This window comes from Capricornis sumatraensis, chromosome 6 (genome assembly GCF_032405125.1).
Source record: "Capricornis sumatraensis isolate serow.1 chromosome 6, serow.2, whole genome shotgun sequence".
Classification (NCBI taxonomy): domain Eukaryota; kingdom Metazoa; phylum Chordata; class Mammalia; order Artiodactyla; family Bovidae; genus Capricornis; species Capricornis sumatraensis.
This window is the reverse complement of record NC_091074.1, coordinates 81,971,760-81,990,564: the sequence shown is the minus strand read 5'-3', so window position 1 is coordinate 81,990,564 and position 18,805 is coordinate 81,971,760. Positions and strand designations below refer to the sequence as shown.

General features: G+C 37.9%; 1 protein-coding gene across 1 annotated transcript in view; it reads left to right on the top strand.

Moving 5' to 3' along the window:
- The window catches only part of KCTD9 (potassium channel tetramerization domain containing 9), an 86,778-nt gene that overhangs the window by 5,174 nt on the left and 62,799 nt on the right, over nt 1–18,805 (top strand). The window contains exons 2-3 of the mRNA XM_068974194.1: nt 7,494–7,615; nt 10,016–10,059. Coding sequence (XP_068830295.1) covers nt 7,494–7,615; nt 10,016–10,059 — 166 coding nt within the window. The remainder of the gene's footprint in view (nt 1–7,493; nt 7,616–10,015; nt 10,060–18,805) is intronic.

The following is an 18,805-nucleotide window of genomic DNA, read 5'->3' as shown; positions in this document are numbered from 1 at the left end:
ATCACATTTAAAAAATTGTATCCCGTTTTAAAATCTGATATTCTCATTGGTTTATATAAAAGATATCAAGTATTATGTCTACAATCTTACTTGTGAGTTATTTGTTAGTATACTCAAGAGAGTCAGCTAAAGCAATTTTGTTGAAAACAAATGCCACAATTACCTTTCAAACGAAAAACAAGTATATTGGCCCAACTTAAAGGAAATTTTCAAATATTCAGTACTGTAAGATTCTTGCCAGTAATTTCAGTGCTGTTTTCTCTCATCGATGGCCCTTTGGTGGTCTCATTTAAAAAACATTGTCCATTACCAGATTACTTGTCAATTGCTAAAATAATTCTTATTTGTAAATCTAGTATCTAGAGCTATGGAAACTGTAAGTTACAACTTTTTTCTTATTGCATAAAAGATGTTCATTGTAACAAGTCTGGAGTACAAAAAGTCTCACAAGATAAGTGAACCTTAATTCTACTATCCAAAAATGGCCACTTTCCATAGTTACATGAACGCTATGAACATTACTTCAGAATTGCATTTCTGCTGTGTACTTTGTTTTTTACCTAATGTCAGTGGAAAAGACTTAAATATAATTGACTCACACAAAAAGATGCATCCTCATTCAGCACTGTGAAAGCAATGAAAATTTCATCTGACATTCAGGAAACATTTATCAGAGTCCTATTATGAACCAGATACTTACTGTGACTCTTTTACTGGCTGCTCTTTTTTTTTTTTTTGTGGGTGTCAAGAGATGTGGGTTGTATAGGGAGGTACTTCTTCAACAATTACAGGGGCTTGTTGGTTACCTAAATTCACAGAACAAGTAATGACTTTTACAAACTGAAAAATTTTTCTTAAAACTTTACAGCCTAGATAGGAAGTCAGGTTAGAAAATATTTGGTCAAATGATAAGTTGTATTCAGTACTATGTTAGGCCTTATTTAAGTCATAAAGGCAAACTCAATTTGTGTCTACAATGTGCTCATTAGTAGTTCTACAGCCTACAAAAAAACACCTGTTGTATTTTGATTGCCCTGAAATTGCCAAACTGTGTTGTGTGTAGCTTTTTTTAACCTTATTTTTACCTTATAATGAAATTTTACTTCAGTGGGAAACGAAAGATGGCAACTACTACACCTTCTGAACAAAAAAATAACCAGGATTTAAGTTGGACTCTACCACTTTGTTATCGTGGGTTGCTGTGACATGGTCAAGCCTAACAATTAATATAGCTGGTTCTTTGTTCTCCATTTTATTCTGCTCTTTGAAACAGTGGTATTCAAAGAACTTCCGTGACGAAGGAAAACTTCCATATCTGTGCTGTTCAATATGGTAACCACCAGCCAATGTGGCTACTGATCACTTGAAATATGGCTGATGTAACTAATGAACTGACTTTTATTGTAATTAGTTGTAATAAAATTAAATAGCTTCTGGAGAAGGAAATGGCAACCCACTATAGTATCTTTGCCTGGGAAACAACATGGAAAAGAAAAGATTATTATGCCTGATTATTTTCTTTATTATGGTAAGGTGGAAATACAACATCGCAAAATGTATAAGATGCAGCAAAAGCAGTTCTAAGAGAAGTTAGTAGTGATAAATGCTTACATTAAAAAAAGTGAGATCTTTAATAACTAACTTTAAAAAATTTTAATAGTCTCTCTTAGCTAGTTACTTCCAAGTTTGACAGCATGGCTTTCAGACGTGGTAGGTGCCCTTTATTTTCATGAGGAAACAGCTGACCCACAGAAAAAATCAAGTCAATCATATGGAAGTAGAAAACAATTTAATTTGTAGTTTTGAAAAAAAATAAGTCTTATGGTATGCTCTACTATTTAAATTCAGGAGCATAATATAGAGAGAGACATTAAATTTTATCTTTTTACGTTGCTTGAGGGAGAGAAGTAAAAAGAAATGGGGTGGAGAAAGTTCATCTTAGGGCAAGGAGGGGATAATGTCAGGCAAAACAAAGCCATGTGAAGATACACAATAAGCAGAGAGCCAAGAGACCAAGCAGAGCAAATTCAGAACAACTTTTACAGCTTGGGAACTGCTAGGGGAGAGCAGGAAAATCCTTTCCATCATCAGCATTCTTGTCATAGTTGCTGTTATACTAAGAATTTTCTAGATCTTTTTCCTTCTCTGGAACTTTGTGTCTGCAATGACAGAATTACAGGCTCTGCTGCAAAGGTGAAAAATGATATGAAACAGAAGGGACACATTTTCTTCAGGATACAATCATTTATGGCATGTCTGCAGTGTACATTCTTTCTGCAGAAAGAATGAACGGGTGGAGCCAAAGCAAAAACAACACCCAGTTGTGAATGGGACTGGTGATGGAAGCAGGGTTCAATGCTGTAAAAACCAATATTGCATGGGAACCAGGAATGTTAGGTCCATGAATCAAGGCAAATTGGAAGTGGTCAAACAGGAGATGACAAGAGTGAACATCGACATTTTGGGAATCAGTGAACTAAGATGGACTAGAATGGGTGAATTTAACTCAGGTGACCATTGTATCTACTACTGTGTGCAGGAATCCCATAGAAGAAATGGAGTAGCCATCATAGTCAACAAGAGAGTCCAGAATGCAGTGCTTGGATGCAGTCTCAAAAACGACAGAATGATCTCTCTTCATTTCCAAGGCAAAGCATTCAGTATCACAGTCATCCAAGTCTATGCCCCGACCAGTAATGCTGAAGAAGCTGAAGTTGAACGGTTCTACGAAGACCTACAAGACCTTCTAGAACTAACACCCGAAAAAGATGTCCTTTTCATTATAGGGGACTGGAATGCAAAAGTAGGAAGTCAAGAAACACCTGGAGGAACAGGCAGATTTGGCCTTGGAGTACAGAATGAAGCAGGGCAAAGGCTAATAAGAGTTCTGCCAAGAGAATGCACTGGTCATAGCAAACAGCCTCTTCCAACAACACAAGAGAAGATTCTACACATGGACATCACCAGATGGTTGACACTGAAATCAGATTGATTATATTCTTTGCAGCCAAAGATGGAGCTCTATACAGTCAGCAAAAACAAGACCAGGAGCTGACTATGGCTCAGATCATGAACTCCTTATTGCCATATTCAGACTTCAATTGAAGAAAGTGGAGAAAACCACTAGACCATTCAGGTATGACCTAAATCAAATCCCTTAACCCTAATCAAATCCCTAAATCAAATACAGTGGAAGTAAGAAATAGATTTAAGGGACTGGATCTGATAGACAGAGTGCCTGATGAACTATGGATGGAGGTTCGTGACATTGTACAGGAGACAGGAATCAAGACCATCCCCAAGGGAAAAAAAAATGCAAAAAAGCAAAATGGCTGTCTGAGGAGGGCTTACAAATAACTGAAAAGAAGGGAAGCGAAAAGCAAAGGAGAAAAGGAAAGGTACACCCATTTGAATGCAGAGTTCCAAAGAACAGCAAGGAGAGATAAGAAAGCCTTCCTCAGCGATCAATGCAAAGAAATAGAGGAAAACAAAAGAATGGGAAAGACTAGAGATCTCAAGAAAATTAGAGATACCAAGGGGAACATTTCATGCAAAGATGGGCATAATAAAGGACGGAAATGGTATGGACCTAACAGAAGCAGAAGATATTAAGAAGAGGTGGCAAGAATACTCAGAAGAACTACATAAAAAGATCTTCATGACCCAGATAATCACGATGGTGTGATCACTCACACTCACCTATAGCCAAACATCCTGGCATGTGAAGTCAAGTGGGCCTGAGGAAGCATCACTACGAACAAAGCTAGTGGAGGTGATGGAATTCCAGTTAAGCTTTTTCAAATCCTGAAAGATGATGCTGTGAAAGTGCTGCACTCAATATGCCAGCAAATTTGGAAAACTCAGCAGTGGCCATAGGACTGGAAAAGGTCAGTTTTTATTCTAATCCCAAAGAAAGGCAATGCCAAAGAATGCTCAAACTACCGCACAGTTGCACTCATCTCTGTGAAGGCTGAGTGCTGAAGAATTGATGCTTTTGAACTGTGGTGTTGGAGAAGACTCTTGAGAGTCCCTTGGACTGCAAGGAGATCAGCCCTGGGATTTCTTTGGAAGGAATGATGCTAAAGCTGAAACTCCAGTACTTTGACCACCTCATGCAAATTGACTCATTGGAAAAGACTCTGATGCTGGGAGGGATTGGGGGCAGGAGGGAAAGGGGATGACAGAGGATGAGATGGCTGGATGGCATCACTGACTCGATGGACATGAGTTTGAGTGAACTTCGGGAGTTGGTGATGGACAGGGAGGCCTGGCGTGCTGCAATTCATGGGATCACAAAGAGTCAGACACGACTGAGCAACTGAACTGAACACAAGCTAGTAAAGTAATGCTCAAAATTCTCCAAGCCAGGCTTCAGCAATACGTGAACCGTGACCATCCAGATGTTCAAGCTGGTTTTAGAAAAGGCAGAGGAACCAGAGATCAAATTGCCAATATCCGCTGGATCATCGAAAAAGGAAGAGAGTCCCAGAAAAAATATATTTCTGCTTTATTGGCTATGCCAAGGCCTTTGACTGTGTGGATCACAGTAAACTGTGGAAAATTCTGAAAGAGATGGAAATACAAGAACACCTGACCTGCCTCTTGAGAAATCTGTATGCAGGTCAGGAAGCAACAGTTAGAACTGGACATGGAACAACAAACTGGTTCCAAACAGGAAAAGGAGTACATCAAGGCTGTATATTGTCACCCTGCTTATTTAACTTCTATGCAGAGTACCTCATCAAAAATGCTGGGCTGGTAGAAGCACAAGCTGGAATCAAGATTGCTGGGAAAAATATAAATAACCTCAGATACGCAGATGACACCACCCTTATGGCACAAAGTGAAGAGGAACTAAAGAGCATCTTGATGAAAGTGAAAGAGGAGAGTGAGAAAGTTGACTTAAAGCTCAACATTCAGAAAACTAAGATCATGGCATCCGGTCCCATCACTTTGTGGCAAATAGATGGGGAAACAGTGGCTGACTTTATTTTTCTGGGCTCCAAAATCACTGCACATGGTGACTGCAGCCATGAAATTAAAAGATACTTCTTGGAAGAAAAGTTATGACCAACCTAGACAGCATATTAAAAAGCAGAGACATTACTTTGCCGACAAAGTTCTGTCTAGTCAAGACTGTGGTTTTTCCAGTGGTCATGTGTGGATGTGAGAACTGGACTATAAGGAAAGCTGAGTGCCAAATAATTGATGCTTTTGAACTGTGGTGTTGGAGAAGACTCTTGAGAGTCCCTTGTGAGGGACTGCAAGGAGATCAGTCCTGGGTGTTCATTGGAAGGACTGATGCTGAAACTGAAACTCCAATACTTTGGCCACCTTTTGTGAAGAGCTGACTCACTGGAAATGACCCTCATGCTGGGAAGGATTGAGGACAGGAGGAGAAGGGGATGAGGGAGGATGAGATTGTTGGGTGGTATCACTGTCTTGATGGACATGGTTTGGGTGAACTCTGGGAGTTGGTGATGGACAGGGAGTCCTGGCGTCCTGCGTGGTTCATGGGATCGCAAAGAGTCGGACGCGACTGAACTGAACTGCAGTGTACAAAAGACTATGCCAAGTGCTTTGAGTGATTATTTTCTTTATTGTGGTAAAATATACATAACATCAAAGTACCATTTGAGCCATTTTGAGAACACATTTCGTCAGCATTAAGTATATTCACAGTGTATATAACCTGACCACTTTTTATTTCCAAGAGTTTTGCATCATCCCAAACAGGATCTATGTACCCATTTAGCAGTAACTCTTCATTCCCCCTTCTGCTCAGGTCATCTTTGTTTTTTTGCTTTCTATCTCTATGAATTTGCCTGTTCTAAGTACCTCAAAAAAGTGGAATCATGTGATACTTGTCCTTTTTTTTTTTTGGTCTGGTTTATTTCTCTTAGGGTAATGTTTGCAAGATTCATCTATGTTGTAGCATGTATCAGATTATATTTCTTTTTATAGCTGAATGATATTCCATTGTATGAAAATACCACGTTTTGGTTATCCTTGTGTTTATGAGCTCTTGGATTGTACATTATTTTTAATAATCCACCTAGTTCTCTTTAAACTCTGTGCCTACAGCCCTTCCCTAAGTGCCCCAACTTGCAACACTTCTCATAGGTTATGGTCCAAAATAAAAGAGCTGGATTCTCTGTACTGTGCTGTTGAGAGATTGGGCACTCCTATATCAGCAGGCAACCCCCTCCCCCTCGATTATTCATTTACCTCACGAAAAATTCAGTCTACTTTACTCCAGTGACCAGTGAACAAATGACCAGCTCTGGTTCGCATTTCACATGACACCTGTATCGAATATTTTATGGGAAGTCCATTTCAGGTCATGCTTCAGGTTCAGCTCCTCACCTACTAATTTTCAGAGATCTGATAGTGGTACAACTGTACAACAGAGCCACTGGAAGCATATAGTAAGAGTTAGGACCAGAGCCAAAAATTCACTCCATGTGAATAGTCAACCTCTTACATGAGTAGTTGCATGTATGTTGCACAAGTATCAGACTGCCTGGTTCAAAGGAGAATGGAGCAATTCATTGTAACCCAGCCCTGTGCTGTATTTAGCCCAAATCTGGGTTTTATAAAATAATACCGTTATTGAAGTTAGATGAAGTGGAAAGTTGTTAACTGTTTAAGATACTTGATATGATAAATGTTTTAATAAGCAGTAAGTTGTTTTTTTTAATCATTCCTTTAACAAAGAAGTCATGTAAAAGCAACAACAGAAAGATTTAATAGGTCCCAGGCACTTGGCAAAGCCCTGATCATGCATTAATTCATTTCATTCTCCTGACGACCTTCTAATGCAAGTGCACTATTCATTTCTCCTTAAAGCCACAAAAGCATGAAGAGGTCAATTTTTCTTGACAGCTAGGAAATGGCAGAATCTAAATTCAAGTGTGGGTCTCTTTTAGATCAGAACTGGAGCACTGTTTACGTACTGTAAGATTGTATCAGTAGTTTGGTTTTAGTTAGAGCTGATTTCTCTAGTTTCGGATTTCAACAGTATTGTGGCACTGAGTAAATATTTGAGTCTTCAAAAGAGAGACACTGTTAACACATTATTGACCAGGGGAATTTTGCAGAAACTAACACCTGTGGCAGACTTCCCAGGTGGAGTGCCTGTCAATGCAGGGTACACGAGTTTGATCCCTGGGTTGGGAAGATCACCTGGTAAAGGAAACGGCAGCCCATTCCAGTATTCTTGCCTGGGAAATCTCATGGACAGAGGAGCTTGGCAGGCTACAGTCCACAGAATCGCAAAGAGTTGGATATGACTGAGCATGTGCGCAGATGCAAACACGTTACTTGTGGCGTTAATACATCACAGGTTAATAATGTGTTAAGGATCTCTCAAAATCTTTTAACGTGATAATCTGATTTTTTAAAAAAATCTTGTTTATAGTGTGCTGGTTTGTAATTTGGAAGTGATGAAATTGATTATGTAAGTTGTTCAAATTAATCTGGTGTGTTTACAGGTGGTCGCTGTATATGGAACTTTATCTGATTTGCTTTCTGTGGCCAGCAATAAACTCGGCATAAAAGCCACCAGTGTGTATAATGGGAAAGGTGGACTGATTGATGATATTGCTTTGATCAGGTAACCTTCACCTTTTTATTAGTTGTCTACAGTGTACCCTCAGCTTCTTGGTGCTATACTATCTCCCTTAAGTGGTAGTTAATCCCTATTAAGAATACAGGATTTTGGCAAATGGTTGACGGAATTTACTCTTTGGAATTTAAATAGTTTGGACTTAGGGTGCATTGATCAGCTAGAAAACTCTGAGTACATTCCAGTATACTCATAGTCTTTATACAGAGTCCATATGTGCTTGTGAGGACCTCTATATTTAATTGCTCTCCTTTATGTGGCACTGCTTATTGTTCAATTCATTTCCTAAGAGCGCTTTTGACTTTTATAAGCATCATGGAGAGCTACTCTGGGGAAAACTTACCAGAAGTAAGATAGAATGTTAACTCTAGTTAACTTACCCATGATCAACCATGATAGCGGTTTTGTTTGGTTTGTTTTGGGGTTGTGTTTTTTAAGTATGCCAGGCGTATTTTAAAACCAGTGTCCAGTTCACCGCATTCCATCGTCATGGGATCATAGACTTTCGGAGCAGGAGTGGGCTTAAAGGAGATGGAATGGGAGCAGATACTAAGTGCTGACCCTGTGCTAGCTATGTTGTGTTTGCTTTGCCCATGTTACCTCATTTAATTGGCAAAGGCATGAGCTTTTTAAAGTTGATCTTGTGAAGATGATGCTCTAAATTATGGTAGTAGTCAAAATTTAATTTTCATTTAAACCCATCTTAGAATAACATTTCAGTATAAGACACTGCCGTTAAACACTTCTGGCCCCTTTGTTTTATGCATGAGGAAACTAAACACCTGGAAAGTAGAATGACTTACCCAGGTCATATGGTTTAATAGTTGACTCTGCTTAATGAGAGGAAAACACATTTTTGTATTACCCTTAAAAAATTAACTGGCATGGTGAACAAGCAGAAAGGTTATAAGCTAAAAAGATACAGATTTAAAATCCAAATAAATTGGGAGAATTTCTTAGTTTTTAAGTATTTATCTCCCAGCTTTGGTTTCTTTGGATGATCACATTGTTGAATGATTTATATCAACCTTAATTTCTCCTGAAGAAACACACTCTGCTTCCAAGGAAAGTTTTGTGTTCCTGTGATGTGTTATTTAGAAATATAATTTATACTTTAGAATTAAAAATTTCTACAACATAGGTTGTAATTGAAGAAGGTCGTAACTGAAACCTTCTGAACCGTAGAATACATACTGTTTAGAACTCAAATTGAGTTCTGCCAGAGGGGAAGGAGGTTCGGATTAAGAGGTATAAACTTCCAAACAAAATAAGTCACAGGCATGTAATTTGCACCACAAAGAATACAGTCAGTAATACTGTAATAATTTTGTATGGTGACAGATGGTTACTTATTGTGGAGTAGCCATCAGATGGTAGACTTATTGTAGAGATAATTTCATATATTTCATTGTCAAATCACTGTATTGTACTCTTGAAACTAACATAATATTGTATGTCAACTATGCTTCAATTAAAAAAGTTTTAATTAAAAAAGATAAGAAATAGCATTCATTTATATTGTATCATATCTACCTGTTTAATAATTTGTGGTTCACAGTATAAGCTCTGATAATTTATTTATACTAATGGTGAAGTGGGGCAGGGGAGGAGGATAAATACCTAAACACTATATTTAGGTAAATATAGTGGATGAGTGTTTATAGATGTGTTACTTCCAATTATATTCTTCCAAGATATAATATGAAAATTTATTTTCATTACCAAAGCAAAGAACAGCTGATGATGTGGGAGAAAACCCTAATAATTTATTTAGGGTTACAGAAATAAAGTGATAAAAGAAGAGTTGGCTATAGTTTTAATCATATCCTTTGAGCATAATTTAGTATATTTTTCAATTGATGAGAAAGCTGAATTCACATAACTTGTATAGTGGGTTTGTTTGTTTTAATTTCCATTTCAAAAGTACTTTCACGTGCAGAATCTTCTTTGAATTTAAATCCAGAAACAGTTAAGTCAGAGGGTTAAGCACTTTTGAATTTTATGAACGTCACAGAGACCTACTTTGGTGAAAGCTTGCTAACTAAGTAAATCAAGTTAACTCATCAGTCATCCACCACAATAGTGGCTTTTGGTTTGTTTCTTTGGTTTAGTTTTTTTTTAAATAACCAAGGCAGATTTATCCCTTTAAATAAGTGTCTAGTGAACATTATTTCATTCTCATCAGATCATAGAATTTAGGAGCAGGAAGAGGCTTAAGTAACCTGGGTTTAAACAGAAAGCACTAGAAACTTGGTCAACTTCTTTACATCATAGATAGCAAAACCTATCTTCTGTAATATTCTCTATAATGTAGCCCCTCTAGTCAACAGAAAATTAATGTGATTTCTGGATTTTGATGGTGGCTTTTTAAATTTTTGATTTCCCCAGGGATGATGATGTTTTGTTTGTGTGTGAAGGAGAACCATTTATTGGTAAGTGACTCCTTTAAAAGCCAACTTTGTCTGCCAAATAGAGATGAAATTTCGAATATTTTACCTGGCTTTACTAAGCCAAACATTAAAAAGTATCTTGTGGCAGTATTCAACTCTTCATAGCTCTTTTGATTCTGCATTGGGGTTGGGGGAGTGTGAAAGTAAATTTCTAACTTGTATTAGATGATCATATTTTAGTATGACTACCTTATCTTTTTTGTGTTTTTAAAATGCTCTAGATGTGCATGTATCCATTAATTATGACACAATAAGGTAGTTTTGATTTTAGAACTCTGTTTTTTTGAAATTTTCTCTGATAGTAGTCACCAAATCTCTCTGCTATGTTACATATTTTTAAGCATGTATGGGTTGCAGAGGGCTTCCCTGGTGGCTCAGTGGTGAAGAATCCACCTGCCAGTACAGGAGACACAGGTTCAATGCCTGGGTCGGGAAGATCCCCTGGAGAAGGAAGTGGCAACCCACTCCAGTATTCTTGTCTGGGAAATCCCACTGACAGAGGAGCATGGTTGGCTACTGTTTTTGGAGTTAGAATTGGACACGACTGAGCAACTAAACAACAGATTGCTTGCAAAAGTAATGTTTGACAACCATTCACAACAGAAAAATCAGTCAAAGATGCCCAATATCAACCACACACACTCATGCACATATATACATACTACTCTTTAATTTTAAAGAAAGCAGATACAGTGTATATCCCAAAAGAAAGAGCCTGAGGCTTAAATAAGGTAAATATTCTTTAATGAGTATTTGACATAGTTTCAGACAATCACACTATGAATATTTAAGTATTTTTTAAGCCTTCTCAATATTTGTATTTGTTGAGTGGAGGTAGTTCTTAAGGATCATCATATGGTAACTTAGAAGTAAGTGCATATTCTCTGTCTTTGCCTTAGGACTGTGAACAAAAAATTTTTCTCATCTTTTTTTTCACCTGTTAACCTAACAGAGTGGCAGGCAGTAGTCACTTAATTGATTCATTCTATACAAATAAACAATAAAAAGTGATTTAGTGTTTTTTGTTTAATCATTCCGAGCTTTCAGAGTTAAAAATATTGAATATGTTTTCATCCTCTGCATTCATTGATACCTAGATTATTTTACTTTTGACCAGTGGAAATCCCTTGAAGTCTTCCTCTTTTTTATACAAATCTGTTAGTCTTTTACAGATTCCTTACTGTCTGGAATAGCAAAATGTTCATCTGATACGTCTCTTGTCCTGAACCCAGATCAGTTTTTTGTTATTGGAAACCTTCATATCTTTTAGTGGAAATGTCATTTCAGAACACAACCTGGTTACTAGGGAGGCTCATTGTTCCTGAGTTCATCATCATTACTAGGTTTTATGGTGAACAAAATTTGAAATACATAGCTAGTGGATAAGATTCATATGTAATAAATGTTATAGAAAGCTTTATATCATATATAACATAGATAAAATAACTCATGTCTGACTCTTTGCGACCCCATGGACTGTCCTTGGAATTCTGCAGGCAAGAATACTGCATTGGGTAGCTGTTCCCTTCTCCAGAGGATCTTCCCAATGCAGGGATTGAACCCAGGTCTCCCACGTTGCAGGTGAATTCTTTACCAGCTGAGCCACCAGGAAAGCATGGGTTCATACTTTGGTTTATAATTAAGGATTATAAGATTTTGTTTTGCGTCGAGAATATATTTTGCAAACTTTTACACTGATACCAAAGCCAGGCAAAGACACTACAAGAAAATTGCAAATATCCTTTATGAATATCGACATTAAAATCCTGAGCAAAATATGAGCAAACCAAAGAATTATATTGAAAGGGTTATACTCTAATGACCAAGTGGGATTTATTCCTGGAATTTGAGAATGGGTCAACAGACAAAAAGGAATCAATGTGATATGTCACCTTAGTAGAATGAAGGAAAACCCCAAAATAGCTCCACTGATGTAATAAAAGATTTTGACAAAATTCATATCTTTTCACAATAAAAACACTTAGCAAACTAGAAATAGAAGGAAACTTACTATGATAAAGGCCATATATGAAAAACCCACAGCTACCAACATATCCAGTGGTGAAAGACAAAGCTTTTCCACTAGAATTAGGAACAATGCCCACTTTTGCAACTTCACAGTGATAATATATTAGAGGTTCTAGCCAAAGCAAACAGGCAAAAAGTAAAATTATCTCTGTTCTCAGACAACATGATCTTGTATTTAGATAAACCCTAAACACACATGAGGTTAGAGCTAATAAATGAATTCAGCAAAGTTCCAAGAGTGAAAATCAACACATAAAAATCAGTTGCATTTCTATATACTAGCAATGAACAATCCAAAAATATACTTAAACAGTTCAATTTACAATAGCATGAAAATAAAATGCTTAGGAATGAATGTAACCCCTGTCAAAATCTAAATGATGATGAAGCTTTGAAACTAGGGAGAGGTGGTGGTTGCACAGCATTGGGAATGCACTAAATGCCACCTGATGGTGCACTTAAAATGGTTAATCGTATTTCGTCTGGGCGATATTCCAACTTGTGTCTTCTTCTTGTTTCTTCCAAGCATTTTACTTTTAGAATATTTCGGTAAACACCCATACACTCATCACCTAGACTCTACTTATTAGCAGTCTACTATTCTATTCTTTATTATTCTTTATTGCATAATGATCCTGTTTCTGCCAGTCCATTTTATTTTTTGATACATTTCAAAGAAATTGTCAATATTAATACACTTCACCCCTGAACATTTCAGTTACATATCATCAACTAGAACTCAATATGTTTTACATATTTTTGAGTTAAACTTGCATAAATTGCATAAATTTTAAGTGTGTCTTACTGAGTGTTGACAAATGCACCCATCTGTGTAACCCAAACCCCTATCAAGGTATAGAATGTTACAATCATCCTAGATTTCCCTCAGTCTCTTTCTTAGTCCCACCCCTACCCCACCAGAGACAACTACTAATTTTGTCCCTGCTGCTGCTGCTGCTTAGTTGCTTCAGTCGTGTCCAACTCTGTGCGACCCCAGAGACAGCAGCCTACCAGGCTCCCCCGTCCCTGGGAGAATTTTGTCCCTACCATACAATAATTTTTTTCCTATTATATAAACATTCATATAGTTGGAATCACAGAACATTTATTCTTTTGTATAAGGCTTCTGTCATTCAACATGATGTCTTAAGAACTGATTCTTTTCAATTCAGTTCAGTTGCTCAGTCGTGTCCGACTCTTTGCAGCCCTATGGACTGCAGCATGCCAGGCTTCCCTATCCATCACCAACTCCCGGAGCCTACTCAAATTCATGTCCGTTGTGTCGGCGATGCCATCTAACCAATCTCATCCTCTGTCGTCCCCTTCTCCTGCCTTTAGTCTTTTCCAGCATCAGGGTCTTTTCCAGAGAGTCGATTCTTCACATCAGGTGGCCAAAGCATTGGAGTTTCAGCTTTAGCATCTATCCTTCCAATGACTATACAGGACTGATTTCCTTTAGGATTGACTGGTTGGATCTCCTTGCAGTCCAAGGGACTGTCAAGAGTCTTCTCCAACACCACAGTTCAAAAGTATCAATTCTTTGGCACTCAGCTTTCTTTATAGTCCAGCTGTCACATCCATACATGACTACTGGAAAAACCATAGCCTTGACTAGATGGACCTTTGTTGGCAAAGTAATGTCTCTGCTTTTAAACATGCTATCTAGGTTGGTCATAGCTTTTCTTCCAAGGAGCAGGTGTCTTTTAATTTCATGGCTGCAGTCACCATCTGCAGTGATTTTGGAGCCCCAAAAAATAGTCAGCCACTGTTTCCACTTTTCCCCCATCTATTTGCCATGAAGTGATGGGACTGGATGCCGTGATCTTAGTTTTCTGAATGTTGAGCTTTAAGCCAACTTTTTCACTCTCCTCTTTCACTTTCATCAAGAGGCCCTTTAGTAGTTCTTCCTTTTTGCCATAAGGGTGGTGTCATCTGTGAATCTGAGGTTATTCATATTTCTCCTGGCAATCTTGATTCCAGCTTGTGCTTCATCTAGCCTAGCATTTCACATGATGTACTCTACATATAAGTTAAATAAGCAGGGTAACATATATAGCCTTGACGTACTCCTTTCCTGATTTGGAACCAGTGTGTTGTTTCATGTCCAGTTCTAACTGTTGCCTCTTGACGTGCATACAGATTTCTCAGGAGGCAGGTCAGGAGGTCTGGTATTCACATCTCTTGAACAATTTTCCACAGTTTGTTGTGACCCACACAAAGGCTTTGGCATAGTCAATAAAGCAGAAGTAGGTGTTTTTCTGAAACTCTCCTGCTTTTTCGATGATCCAACAGATGTTGGCAGTTTGATCTCTGGTTCCTCTGCCTTTTCTAAACCTAGCTTGAACGTCTGGAAGTTTTCAGTTCACATACTGTTGAAGCCTGGCTTGGAGAATTTTAAGCATTACTTTGCTAGTGTGTGAGATTAGTACAGTTGTGTGGTACTTTGAACATTCTTTGGTATTGCCTTTCTTTGGGATTGGAATGAAAACTGACCTTTTCCAGTCCTGTGGCCACTGCTGAGTTTTCCAAATTTGCTGGCATTTTGAGTGCAGCACTTTGACAGCATCATCTTTTAGGATTTGAAATAGCTCAGCTGGAATTCCATCACCTCCACTAGCTTTGTTCATCGTGATGCTTCCTAAGGCCCACCTGACTTTGTGTTCCAGGATGTCTGGCTCTAGGTGAGTGATCACACCATCATGGTTATCTGGGTCATGAAGATCTTTTTATATAGTTCTTCTGTGTATTGCCACATCTTCTTAATATCTTCTGCTTTTGTTAGGTTCATACCATTTCTGTCCTTTATTGTGCTCATCTTTACATGAAATGTTCCCTTGGTATCTCTAATTTTCTTGAAGAGGTCTCTAGTCTTTTCCCATTCTATTGTTTTCCTCTATTTCTTTGCATTGATCGCTGAGGAAGGCTTTCTTATCTCTCCTTGCTATTCTTTGGAACTCTGCATTCAAATGGGTATGTCCTTTCTTTTCTCCTTTGCCTTTTGCTTCTCTTCTCTTCTCAGCTTTTTGTAAGGCCTCATCAGAGAAAAACAACACCCAGTTGTAGATGTGACAGATGTTGGAAATGAAATAAAGTGTGATGCTGTAAAGAGCAATATTGCATAGAAACCTGGAATGTTAGGTCATAGAATCAAGGCAAATTGGAAGTGATCAAACAGGAGATGGCAAGAGTGAACATCGACATTTTGGGAATCAGTGAACTAAAGTGGCCTGGAATGGGTGAATTTAACTCAGGTGACCATTATATCTACCACTGTGGGCAAGAATCCCTTAGAAGAAATGGAGTAGCCATCATAGTCAACAAAAGAGTCTGAAATGCAGTACTTGGATGCAATCTCAAAAGCAACAGAATGATCTCTGTTCGTTTCCAAGGCAAGCCATTCAACATCACAGTAATCCAGGTCTATGCCCCGACCAGTAGTGCTGAAGAAGCTGAAGTTGAACAGTTCTATGAAAACCTACAAGACCTTGTAGAACTAACACCCAAGAAAGATGTCCTCTTCATTATAGGGGACTGGAATGCAAAAGTAGAAAGTCAAGAGCTACCTGAAATAACAGGTAAATTTGGCCTTGGAGTACAAAACGAAGCAGGTCAAAGGCTAACAGAGTTTTGCCACGAGAACGCCCTAGTCATAGCAAACACCCTCTTCCAAACAACACAAGAGAAGACTCTACACATGGACATCAGCAGATGATCAGTACCGAAGTCAGATTGATTATATTCTTGGCAGCAAAGATGGAGAAGCTGTATGTAGTTAGCAAAAGCAAGACCAGGAGCTTACTGTGGCTCAGATTATGAATTCCTTATTGTCAAACTCAGACTTATATTGAAGAAAATAGGGAAAACCACTAGACCATTCAGGTATGATCTAAATCAAATCCCTTAGGGTTATACAGTGGAAGTGACAAATAGATGAAAGGGATTAGATCTGTTAGAGTGTCTGAAGAGATGGAGTCTCATGACATTGTACAGGAGGCAGTGATCAAGACCATCCCCAAGATTCTCCTTTAGACCTCCAGTTTTTTAATTCAGGCCTAAGAGAATGCTCCCAGTCCTATTATCCCCCTCCAAAAAAAAAAAAAATCAAATCTATATGTACTGAAATTGAGTATAGAATTGTAAGGTTTTTATTTAACATTTTCTTTTATCTGTGTCTCCTTTCTTGCATATCAGTAATCCTGGTTTCCAGGGACACATACAATGTCAAGAAATTACTGTTTTCCTTCATCCTACACAAAATACACATAAAAGTTTCAGTAACAATCCCAATACTTTGTATATGACTACTAAAGACAGTTAAGCATTTTTAATATGCCTGTTCCTTTATTTAAAAATGTATTTATCCATTGTCAAATATGCTATAAACATAGACATACATACACACACACCGTTGTATACTGTACTCTTTTCCTAAATTGATGCCTCAAGAGGCCGTCTGAAATTTGTTTTCCAGTAGATTGTTTATAAAGAACTTGTGAAAACTGTGTTCTCTGGACATCTTGCATGTGGCCTCTATACCTGAAAATCAGTTTGGCTAGTCATAAAATCATGTCAGATGATTTCATGACAAAATTGCCACTTTAATGGTAAATTTTTTATTGTATAGCAGTTATACCTCAATTAAGTTGTTTAAAAAAATCTTTAGGTTGTGATTTTCCTTTACCTTAAATATGTTACTCCATTTTTTTTTCTAGCATAGAGTACTGGTGTTAAAAAAAAAAACCTGATTTCTTGTAGCTAATTATTTTTCCTAGTTCCCCTGAAGGATGATTCTCTTTCTTTAAAGTACAGTAACTTTAGTAGACTATTTCTGGATGTTCTGAGTTGTTCTGGGTTGATTCTTTCAGATATGTGGTGGGCCCTTTCAATACTTGGTTTTACTTTTTTTAATTTCAGAAAAGTTTTCTTGAACTTTATGTGTTTGTTTTGTCACCGTGATTTGATTTTCTCCTTCCAGGATATCTATTGTATGTGTATTGGATCTTTTATACTTGTCTTCAGTTGATGTATTTAAAATCTTTTTAAAATTATAGTTATTTTTTTAAATTGATTGATGATTGCTTTACATTACTGGTTTCATTTTTGCCATACATCAACATGAATTAGCCATAGGTATACAGATGTCCCCTCTCTCTTGAAACTCCCTCCCTCTAACCCTCTAGGTTGTTACAGAGCCCTGTTTGAGTTCCCTGAGTCCTACAGCAAATTTCCATCGGCTGTCTATTTTACATATGGTAGTTTTTACGCTTCCATGCTGTTCTCTCCATTTATCTCACCCTCTCCTTCCTCTCCCTGGCCCTTGTCCATATGTCTGTTCTCTGTGTGTCTCCATTGCTGCCCTGCGAGTAGGTTTGTCAGTACTACCTTTCTAGATTCCATACATATGCATTAACATGTGGTGTTTGTGTTTTACTTACTTCACACTATATAATAGGCTCTAGTTTCATTCATCTCACAGGAATTGACTCATGCATTCCTTTTTATGACTGAGTAGTATTCCAAATGGCAACCCACTCCAGTATTCTTGCCTGGAGAATCCCAGGGACAGGGTAGCCTAGTGGGCTGCCGTCTATGCGGTCGCACAGAGTTGGACACGACTGAAGCAACTTAGTAGCAGCAGCAGTAGCAGCAGCAGCAGTATTCCATTACGTATATGTACCACAGCTTTTTTATCCGTTGATCTGTTGATGGACATCTGGGTTGCTTCCATGTCCTAGCTATTATAAATAATGCTGCAATGAACATTGGGATGCATGTCTTTTTCAGGTTTGGTTTCCTCAGGGTGTATGCCTAGAAATGATATTGCTGGGTCATATGGTTGTTTTATTCCTAGTTTTCTAAGGAATCTCCATACTGTCTTCCATAGTGGCTGTATTAGTTTACATTCCCACTAGCAGTGCCAGAGGGTTCCCTTTTCCCCATACTTTCTCCAGCACTTGTTGTTTGTGGATTTTTTGATGATAGCCATTCTGACTAGTGAGGTGATACTCATTGTAGTTTTGACTTGCATTTCACTAATAATGAGAGGTGTTGAGCATCTTTTCATGTGTGTATTCGCACCTGTATGTGGTCTTTAGAGAAATGTCTGTTTAGGTCTCTTGTCCACTTTTTGACTAGATTGTTTGTTTTTCTGGTATGAGTTGTTTGTATATTTTGGAAATTAATCCTCTGTTGGTTGTTTCATTTGCTATTATTTTCTCCCATTCTGTGGTTTATCTTTTCACCTTGTTTATACTTTCCTTTGATGTGCAAAAGCTTTTAAGTTTAATTAGGTCCCATTTGTTTATTTTTGTTTTTATTTCCATTGTTCTTGGAGGTGGGTCATAGAGGATCTTGCTGTGATTTATGTCGTATTCTGCTTATGTTCTCTGCTAAGAGTTTGATAGTCTGTGGTCTTATTTAGGTTTTACTCCATTTTTGAGTCTATCTTTGCATATGGCGTGAGAAAGTGTTCTGATTTTGTTCTTTCACGCATAGTTGTCCAGTTCTCCCAGCACTGCTTATTCAAGAGGCTATCTTTTCCCCATTGTATATTCTTGCCTCCTTTGTGAAAGATAAGATGCCCGTAGGTGTGTGGGTTTATCTCTGGGCTTTGTATCTTATTCCATTGGTCTGTACTCTGTGCCGGTACCATGCTGTCTTGATGACTGTATGTTTGTATTATAGTCTGAAATCAGGTAAG